The sequence below is a fragment of the Populus nigra genome, chromosome 18 (genome assembly GCF_951802175.1).
Source record: "Populus nigra chromosome 18, ddPopNigr1.1, whole genome shotgun sequence".
NCBI lineage: Eukaryota > Viridiplantae > Streptophyta > Magnoliopsida > Malpighiales > Salicaceae > Populus > Populus nigra.
The window spans coordinates 12,599,789-12,610,336 of NC_084869.1; the positions used below are offsets into that span (position 1 = coordinate 12,599,789).

Here is a 10,548-nt window from a genome sequence, read left to right on the forward strand (position 1 = left end):
ATATAAAAAAAAGTAATTAATTCTGGCATATATATAAATAAAAAAAACCTGCAAATCATTAAACTCAATATACCAAATAGATTTATTTTTTTAAGGCATTCTTGATATATCTTTAGCATAAGTACTCATCCACATTCTCACTAGTGATACATTCACAAATAAATTATTTCTAGCAATCCATCCTTAAATTTGAACCAAACTCAATCACACCGGTGCGTACCTTAATCGACAAGATGACTATGTAGAACAGTAGAAGTCAGAGTAAGGATTTTCGGTGGCAAATAAATTCATCTGAGCATAACGGTAAAAATCTTCTTCTGTGCACATAGCTCATGGAATGATTTTATATGGAAGTAAAAAAGTCACAATAATATTTTTTTTCTCCCTTCACATTAGCAAAGCATATTCTCAGGTTTCAAGTCCGTATGAAGAAACCAAATTCAAAACGTATACCGCCGGAAAAGGGTGGCCTCGCTGCAACTTTCTTGCTTTGCATCTTCTGTTTCAATCTTTATTTTGTAATGGAATGTAATGGACCACGCACCTCTCTAATTCTATCCCCACAAAATTGAACTTTGAAAAATGCAGTGGTATTGATTGTTGGGTGCGGATGTGAGTTTTGCATGTTTGAGATTCAATTAATCTTTTATTGCTTTTAATTTTATTTTCCAAAACAATTTCGATTCATGCTAAAGGAAGCAATCTTAGATGAAATTCAGGGTTCGTTTGTTCTGGGAAAAAGAATTTTTGAAGAAAAATGAGTTATTTTTCATTGTTTGGATAAAAAAAATATTTTCATGTGATATATATTATTTTTTCATTCTTTAATAATGATAATAAAATGATATCGATTGTTATTATAGTAATAATGATGTTGAGATAGTAATAAAATAATGATTATACCAGTAGAAAAAAGATGAGGGTGGTGGTATTATGAGGAATGATAATGGTTGAAATTAAGTTATTATAGAAAAATAATAAAATAATAGTTATATTAATAATAAAATAATAGTTGTAGTAGAGAATAGTAGTGGTGAGGTGATCATAGTAAAGATGATGGTGATTGTGGGACGATGATGATTGTGAGAGGTGAATTTTACAAGTTAATAGTATTTTGAGATTAATATATTTTAAATTGATAATATTTATTGAATTGTTTGTAAAATATATTTCATTGAATTAGTTTTGAGTGTTTGTTTTACATTGGAAAATAAAAGATAATGCATCATAAGAAAAATGACGAAGCAGTCAAGCTAATGGAACAGAAATCAAAAAATAAATAAAAAGATTCTTTTAAAAAAATTTGATGCTATTCAAAGATTGTTTGGAAAATATATTCCATTAACTTAGTTTTGAGTGTTTGTTTAACGTTGAAAAATAAAAGATAATGCATCCTAAGTCAAACTAATGGAATAGAAATCAAAGAATAAAAGAGATAATTTTTCTAGAAAAAAGTATCACATAAAAATTATAATTTGCAATTTTATTAATAAATAGTTTATCAATTTCAGAAAAAAATTATTCAATTTTACAAGATTATAATAATCAGAATTCTAATTCAAATAGAAAAATATTACATAAATAAAAAAAATAAAGCTAAACATCTGAAATTAATTAGAAAAATAACAAAATATATAAAAATAACAACTTTTAAGTTATTTCGATGGCTAGAACAAGTTGACCTTTGACTTATTAAATTTCCCGAAAAAAAAAAAACTCAATCTGAAAACCAGATCTAAGTTACAGGGCTTTTCATCACACAAGTACGATTAGGTTACTTTTCAGGCTTGGATCTATCCATTTTATCCAAATACATCAAAAATACCTCTCTCAGTACGAAAATGTACTCATAATCAATCTAAAATCAGAAAAAAAAATCCATTATTTTGTCCTGTTTAATAGTTTGCACTGCTAATGCTGTATGGCGATTAATTCGGTTAATGCCTTAGTTTTCTTTTGTTTATTAAAATATTTTTGTTTTTTTTTATATATACAACATTTTAGTTAATATCAGTTCCATAAAATATATGATCCAAAATAAATAGTAATATCCTATGTTCTTTTTCCTTTAAATGTGAGCCAAAAATAGCCAAGACTCCTGGGATTCACTAAGATTACCGCAGTGCCTCTCTGCTCGGCCACACAGAGCCTTTGTTTGGCAACTGATGATTCAAGGAGACCTTTCAAGGACACCGACGCTCTTGACCTTTGTTGTAATCTATGTTTCATGGGAGCTTCCTCTCTTATGAGAGAGAAAATATGAAGGGGAGTTGTCTTCTCTACCATGCTTCCCTTCCTCCCTCTTTACCTTAACTCTTTCTAGCATGGTTTCAGAGCTATTTCTGAGAGATTAGTTAAAGCATGTGTTTTGAAGGAAAGAAGGGCAGCTTAAAACTCAATCTTCTTGAATAGAATTTCACCTTACTGACGTTTCATATATTTGAACAATACCATATCAGTAAAAAATACCACATCTAATTTCAACTTGCTAGCTGTGTTTCGCTTCCTTTCTTACTCCATCACATATGATATGAGCATCTTAGGTTATTTACCCATCTTACGATCACCCTCGTAGGAGCACTACCTTCAACTCTCTACTCAACTTGGCTCCATCTCGGATAGGCTTATCCCACCTCTGCTCGGTTTGACTCGAGGTTTGTTGAAGTGGCTAGTGTATCCCCCACATTGGTGACGTGACTGCTGACTAGCCATGATGATGTCATTCTAACATCATTGAGGATGTCATCTCTTGTTTTCGGGTCAGCCAATATTGGTTAGGTCACCGGTTTCGGGTCGGGTTGCTGTTTTTGGGTGAAGACAGCTTGTGGACGGGCATGTGGCACGTTGGTGCGTGTGGGCAGGCTCCTCACCGACCTGTGTTGGCGCATGGGTTACTGCTCGACCTCCGTTGTGCGCTCAGGTTTCACCGTTGTGTTTGTCTCGACATTCTCTTTGAAGTGGTACGTCCAAAAAATAATCTGGACAACTTTCATTTCTACTCAAAAATCAAACACATGTTTTCTTCGACCAAAGCTTTAGCATCAATTGTTAGGATTGGTTGATCTTCAACCAGAGACTGAACACAATATTTTAACGTGGTTTCTGTAACTTGTCTACATCCAAGAAACAATGAATATTACTATATGAAGAGAAATACTCAAATCTACAACAAAAGAGTTTGAGGAAAACCATCAACTTTACTCCTACTCTCAAGTGATTTGCCTCACATCTCTCTCTCACTGCAGCTGCTGCCCAAGCAGCTTCTTTCTCCCTCTCTTACTGCTTACTCTAACTACTCCGCATGACCTCTATTTATAGTTGAAAATGATCAGGACATATGCATCCCATTTTCACCCACAAATCTTTCTTTGATTTGCAGCATGAATTCAGCCCAACAAATCACACAAATCACCCCTTGATTTGCAGCCATGATTTCAGGCCATTGTTGACTCATTAATTTCTAGCCTTTCTTCAAGCCTTGTTTACATCTCATCGAAGCTATAATTGTGTGAATTTGTCTCCACACTCAACAGATTGCATGCTGACTAAATGGCAATGATGATGAAGAGGAGGATGCTAAGGACAACAAAGATGACATGAAATCTCGCGGTTGCCTTCCCATCGTTATTTCCGAAGTTATCACTCCAAAACTATATAGACATCACATTTTCACTAACTTTCATTGTGTGGGCCCTCTCTGAAATAGATTCTGATCATGCTGTTATCTTTTGAAGAATGGCCATGCATTACTGTTAATTCAAGTAATGTTTCACCATTGATAACATCCATGGCCAAATATAATTGAAATTCTTTAATCATCATTTTCGATGTAATATTGCCATGTTATTGATCTTAAATTAAATTCTGCAATAAATGCCTAGAAAATGCACACCATCTGAAATAATGATTTATGCTGCACATAACGTCTCATTTTTCAATAGAATTAATAAAACAAAAACCAATCGATTGGGAAGCTAACTCACCTGGAGCTTTGTGCCCTACAGTGCCCGCAAATGAGGTTCAATTAGAAGAGTCAGGCAGTATGAGCCTAGCGATACTGCTTAGCTGTGCCAAAAGTCAGAGACATGAGCCACATATTCTGAATCGAGAAGAATGATGCTGCTGCTGCCTAATCTTACAATGTAGCTGAATTGATTGATCGATCAGAATGCACCTATAAATTAAGGAAGTGACAAGGGTATAACAAGAAGGCACTAAAACAATATAGTTACTGAAATTTCAGGAAAACATCACGATAGGTCCAGTTCTTGTGATAACGACAAATACTTTATTTCCTATCAAGAATGGCAGACTACAGTGGTAAACCCCTCTTAAGAAGCAATTGAGTATTCTTATGTACCCTGTCCCAAAGGATTGACTGCTAACATTCAATATCTATGCAGTCCTGAGAAAGTAACGTGACTCATGAGGAAGATAAGGGGATTTAATATCTTCAATTTTGAGTAAGACATGTAGGGCTCTGTCTTGACCCTCGTCAATATAGAGCGTAGGTGTAGAGATTTTTCTACGACGTAGGCCTCTCGCTTCTTGTAAAAATCCAGGATGTCAATTTGTGTGTCCTTGTTTTCTAGACTAAAAATCTACTTGAACTGATGTTAATACATGAATAAGTGTCTTTACTGTTTGCGGGGACTGAAATTAAGACGAAAATTTGCGCTATATTTTATTTTTAGAACACAAATTTGAAAAAATTTGCGGGGACTGAATGTTAATATATGTTTTCTTTATCTTCATAGTCTCCATCTCTTTTATCTCGAGACAATAACGAAATGCTAAAGGAATTGATTATTATCAACTCTTTTTTCAAGACTATGCTTAATTATCCTCAAATAAGCTAAGAGTCCCCGTATGGAGAGCGTGGCAGCCAAAAATGAAAATAATAGGGCACGTGTTGACAACTACTAAACTAACGCCTATCATTTTGGACGCTGAAAGTTTTCAAGCTGGGAAAGAATTTTGAAGGTACCCTTTGGGACAGGTACATAAGAATACTCAATTGCTTCTTAAGAGGGGTTTACCACTGTAGTCTGCAATTCTTGATAGGAAATAAAGTGTTTGTTGTTATCACAAGAACTGGACCTATCGTGATGTTTTCCTGAAATTTCAGATTTAGAACTATATTGTTTTAGTGTCTTCTTGTTATACCCTTGTCGCTTCCTTAATTTGTAGGTGCATTCTGATCGATCTATCAATTCAGCTAGCTACATTGTAAGATTAGGCAGCAGCAGTAGCAGCAGCTAGGTCAAGAGTTCCACTGGACCCTTTCAAAGTGTATGTCGAACAGAGAAATTCCCATGACGTGCGTTGATTATTCTAGACAACAACTGCCGTGTGTTGAGAGTGAAAAAGAATAGAAAGATAGAAAAAGAAAGCCTATAGTTTATTGTAATATACGCTATCAACCAAAAAAAATAATGCTGCGAGACAAAATCAAACAACCAGTTGATGAAAACTTTATGTTACGTACTGAGTTAACTAATCAAAGAATTTAAGCAACGCCAGTCGGATAGCACATTAAACAATCTTTCAACCTAAAAATTTCAGCTATCAAACGACTATTTAATCTAAAAGTTTAAGCTGCCGTGAGGATTTTTATATTGTGTCAATTATTTATTTAAAAATAGTTGAATATTATGACTTTAATGGATTATTGTTAGGTGTATAGTATTTTTTTTACTTTCTGTACAACTAGCCCAATAAGAAATTGCTACCATCTACCGACTATAAACAATATTTGTGTATTCATCACAGTCACGTACTACATTTCTGTTAGGCCACATGCAAGATTAGGCAAAAAGGGATTTCGAGACTAATTTCCAGTGATGAACTGATTCTTCGGACGGAAAATCTAAGACAGACAAGAAATTTAAGCCAGACAAGGTGTTTGATGACTTGATCATTGAATACTTGCATTTTTCATAACCGATTGTTTCACACAATTGAGGAAAGAAGACAGTAAAAGTTCAACCAATAGCAATTCCGTCATGCAATACATCATTCAATTCTATCGTGGAGAATGGCTTTGGCAATGAAGGCCGAAGAGTTGTAATCTCTGAAGAGACCTGTCGCATTGTTGGCCGAAATCGGGGATCACTACACAAGCAAGAAAGTGCTAGTTTTACGACACTGGCCACACCCCCTGCAAGTTTATCTTCAGGTGGTGGGAGGCGCTGGTCTAAAACATCCTTCAAGAGCGTATTGCCACCGACTGATGGTGATGGAGATGGTGAGGAGGAGGAGGAGGAGGAGGAGGAGGCGGCCAATGACATCAGAGATGAGATGAAATTTCCCGGATGCCTTCCCAACATCACTTCCAATACTACTACTCCAAAGCTATAGACGTCACATTTTTCGTCCACTTTCATTGTGTAGGCCAACTCTGCAAAAGAGACTGGTCATCCCGTGTTTTGAAAGAATTGACAGCGCCTATAAACAAACAACCTATCGTGGAATGTGATGCAGGGAACGTTAAAGTAGAGTAATATTTCTTTTTTTAAAAAAAACAAGTGGAGTGAAAAAACTGAATTTCAATTTTAATTTAAATGTAATATTTCTCATTCAAGGAACTAGAAAACTAATTTTTCATTTTTTTTAATTTATACTGACTTTGAAAAACATATTTTAGATATTGTTTACGGTTTTTCCTTGTAAGTTTTCTACTTTTCTAAAATAAAGAAAAAAAGAGATGAACAATATATTTTTTCTTTATGTATATTGCTCTTTTGCAATGTAAAAAATTAAAATTATATATTTTTATATTTAGTTAAGGCCATATATAAATTATAAATCTAATAACATAAAGATTTTTTTAGTTAACAATATAAATTTGTTCCACTGTAACTTTTAATTTGAATGAAATAAAATTAATATCCTATAATTAGATATATCATTAAATATAAAAATATTAAGATGATTGTCATAAATTATGATTCTGATTTTTTTTTAATGAAAAATAGTTGTAATTTAGATGTGTTTATTGTTTTTTATGGAAAAATTTATCTTCGTTCTCAATAAATTAATACTTTTCTAATTTTTCATTGAAAAAAACTAGAAAATTAAGAAAAGGAAAACTGAAATTAAAAAAAAAAACAATTTTTTATTTTGTTGTCAGTGAAGAGACACTGAACTTCGTTAATTTTTGCACCCTTTTAATTGGTTTTAGATTAATCATCAACAGAAGTTGCCGGTTCTTGGAAATTAGTTGGGAATTTTCGAAAGAAGCAGTACACAACCCCAAGGCGATGATGAAATTTAACTACATACCTGGAGCTGTGTAGCCGTAGGTGCCAGCAAATAATGTCCAATTCGATGAGTCAGGCATTAAGAGCCTAGCCGAGCCAAAGTCAGAGACATGAGCCTCATATTCCGAATCCAAGAGAACATTGTTGCTTGAAATGTCTCGATGAATTATCGGAGGTGAGCAATCATGGTGCATGTAGGATAAAGCATTGGCCACCCCTTTGACAAGATTTAGCCTTTTAACCCAATCCATCTCTTCTGCTTGTTCCTCGTTCTTCAGTACATTCCTTAAGCTTCCCCTTTCCACAAATTCATATACCAAGAATGAGTGTTTGGCATGTGAGCAGAAACCATACAGCTTGACAATGTTTCGATGCCGTATGCCCATTAAGACATCAATCTCGCTTCTGAAAGCTCTCAAGCTGATCTTCTCAACTTCTGGTGTCTGGTGAAATTTCTTCACAGCAAGCACTTGTTCTGTTGGAAGCACAGCTTTGTAAACTACTCCGTACCCTCCTTCACCAATGCAATGTTTGGAGTTGAATCCCTCTGTAGCCTCTATGATGTTCTCATACTTCAGTTCCCATTCAGGGCTCCATTTTGCGATAACATTTTTGCTCTGTGCTTCATATAACCTTTTCCTCTTTGTGCCTTGGCAAACAATAAAGAAACATCCAACGAGGACCAACAAACTGCCCAGCAGAGGAAGTACAATCAGAAGGACAACTTTGTTGCCCTTTTTATGCACAGTTCTGTTTTTTATGAGAACATCACAAGCCTCCAAACCAGTAGCATTGCCACAGAGGTTGGTGTTGTTGCGAATTGCTTCAAATGATGCCTCACGAAAAGCTTTGATATCTGGAAGGGGACCCTCTAACTTGTTATAGGACACATCCACATCTGTGAGGCCTTGCAATCTAATAAAACTGGTTGGAATGAAACCAGACAGCATGTTATGGGAGAGTTTCAATACCTCTAGCATCAGCAGGTGTCCAAGCTCCGGTGCTATGCCTCCTGTCAGGGAATTCCAACTGAGATCAAGACTATGAAGAGACTGTAAAAGCCCCATCTCAGCAGGAATACTGCCTGTGAATCTATTCTTGCTCACATTCAAGAATATCAGTTCTGAGCACTTGCCAAGCTGTTTGAGAATTATTGCACTAAAATTGTTTGCAGCCAGGCCAAGCTTTTGAAGACTAGATAACGCTGTGACATCAAAAGGTATATCACCTGAAAGTTGGTTATCATTGAGTGTAAGTTCAATCAGCTTCAACTTTCCCAATTCCTTAGGAATTCTCCCAACTATTTGATTTGATGAGAGATCAAGAGCTTGAAGATGAGTTGTCTTTCCAAGCTCAACTGGAATTTCACCAGAGATTCTGTTACCAGAGATTCTCAAGGCTGTCAGATTGCGAAACTGCTGCCATTTCCATGAAAGTTCCCCGTACAATTCATTATCACTCAAATCTATATAGTTCAGATGGGTGTATGTGCCAAAAGCTTCAGATATGTTGTCACTAAGTTGGTTGTTATAAAGAAAAAGTCTTATCAGGCTAGAGCAATTTTTCAAGGTTTTTGGGATAGCTCCAGTGAAATGATTATCAGCCGCAGAGAAATTTTGAAGTAACCCACCAAGGCACACATCTTGCGGTAGATGTCCACTAAATCTATTAGAATATATCTGTAACGAAATTAAATGTGTAAGATTGTTCAATTCTAGAGGAATGGGGCCAAAAAAAAAGTTTTCCTGAAGATGAAGCTTAGATAAGCTTCTTAAATTTCCTAAAGATGGAGGAATTCTACCTGTTAGATTATTAGATGCCAAGTTTGTAGCGATAAAAGATGATGTCAAGTTTCCCATAGAAGCTGGTATTGTGCCAGTGAGATGATTTCCATGCAAATTAATGTCAAAGAGAAATCTCAGGTTTCCTACTTCGGCAGGGATGGAACCGGACAGTTCATTATTGTATAGGAAAATATATTGCAGGTTGCTCATGTTTCCTATAGAAGCTGGTATTATGCCACTGAGACTATTATTAGGCAACATAAGGTGAATGAGAGATCTGAGGTTTCCTACTTCCACAGGAATGGGACCAGAGAATCTGTTCCTGTCAAAATAAATATATTCCAAGTTGCTCAAGTTTCCTATAGACGCAGGGATGGGGCCATTCATGGAGTTGGAAAGAAGCGAAAATTTTGTGAGGCTTTTCAGTGAGCTAATTTCAGATGGAATATTTCCGGTTATTTTGTTGTATGACAAATCAAGGATAGTGATCTTGGAAAGATTACTAATATGTGAAGGAATGGTCCCGTAGAGTGAGTTTTCGCTAAGGTCGAGCTTGACCAGATTGGGAAAGGATGAGAATCTGAGATTATGAATTGTACCTGACAAACTAGAACCTGGAAGACTTAAGTTGGTGACGCTGCCAGACTTGTCGCAGCTGATTCCAAACCAGTTGCAAGGGCTGTCTCCAGCCCACGAAGACAGGAAAGATTGGCTTTGGTTGTCGAGGTTGGCTTTCCATTCTAGAAGAGCCTCCGCTTCCTTCAATCCTTCACCTTTAGCAGGAGAAGTGATGGAGGCAGCATAACAAAGCAATAAAGGTGTGAGAAAGAGCAAGATTTTGGGAGCCATATGGCCTTGGTGGTATTTCTAACAAGAATGAATATAAATTAAAAAACACTTGCGCTTAAGCTGCATTTATAGGACTGCGCGGTTACAGTAGGACAGGAAATTTCCATCAATTCTAGCGGTAAGAAAACTCCTATCATAGTTATCATATCCGTACCGGTCTAACCCGGTTCAAAATTCAAGTTGTAAATTTTTCATATTAATTCTAAAATAATATTATTAAGATTTTTTTAAATGCAATTATATTATTTTAGATAAAATAATATATATTTTTAAAGTTGATCTAATTAAATCAATCAGGTCTATCAAATTTAACTAAATTAATTTTTAAAATAATCTAAAATAAAATTTAATTCAAGTTAAGTTCAATCAATAAATTATCAAATCGATCTGCCAAGCAAAAGCCAGGTTTAATGTCTGTGATTACTACTGTTACACATTTAGGAGAGTAGAATTTTCAATTTCCCTTGAGGTCTTTCTCAATTAAAACAAACTGTTGAATATTCAGCTTCCTTGGACAGTGGTCAGCCAGCCATTCTTGACTGGAGTTTACTTTTCTTTCTTTTTTTCCCCTCTTATCTTAAAAGTCCATTTTTTTTTGGTATTTTAATAAGCGAGAGTTGGCAGGTGAAGTCAAAGGGTATTTTGTGAATGTT

General features: G+C 35.3%; 1 protein-coding gene across 1 annotated transcript; it reads right to left on the reverse strand.

The window, feature by feature from the left end:
• Positions 1–5,904: 5,904 nt before the first annotated feature.
• On the reverse strand, positions 5,905–9,916 carry LOC133678147 (MDIS1-interacting receptor like kinase 2-like). The gene is made up of 2 exons (XM_062100361.1): positions 7,285–9,916; positions 5,905–6,400 (listed from the first exon to the last, which is right to left on the reverse strand). Exons 1-2 carry the CDS (start codon positions 9,893–9,895, stop codon positions 5,985–5,987), a joined length of 3,027 nt encoding a protein of 1,008 aa, XP_061956345.1. The 5' UTR covers positions 9,896–9,916; the 3' UTR covers positions 5,905–5,984.
• Positions 9,917–10,548: the final 632 nt, after the last annotated feature.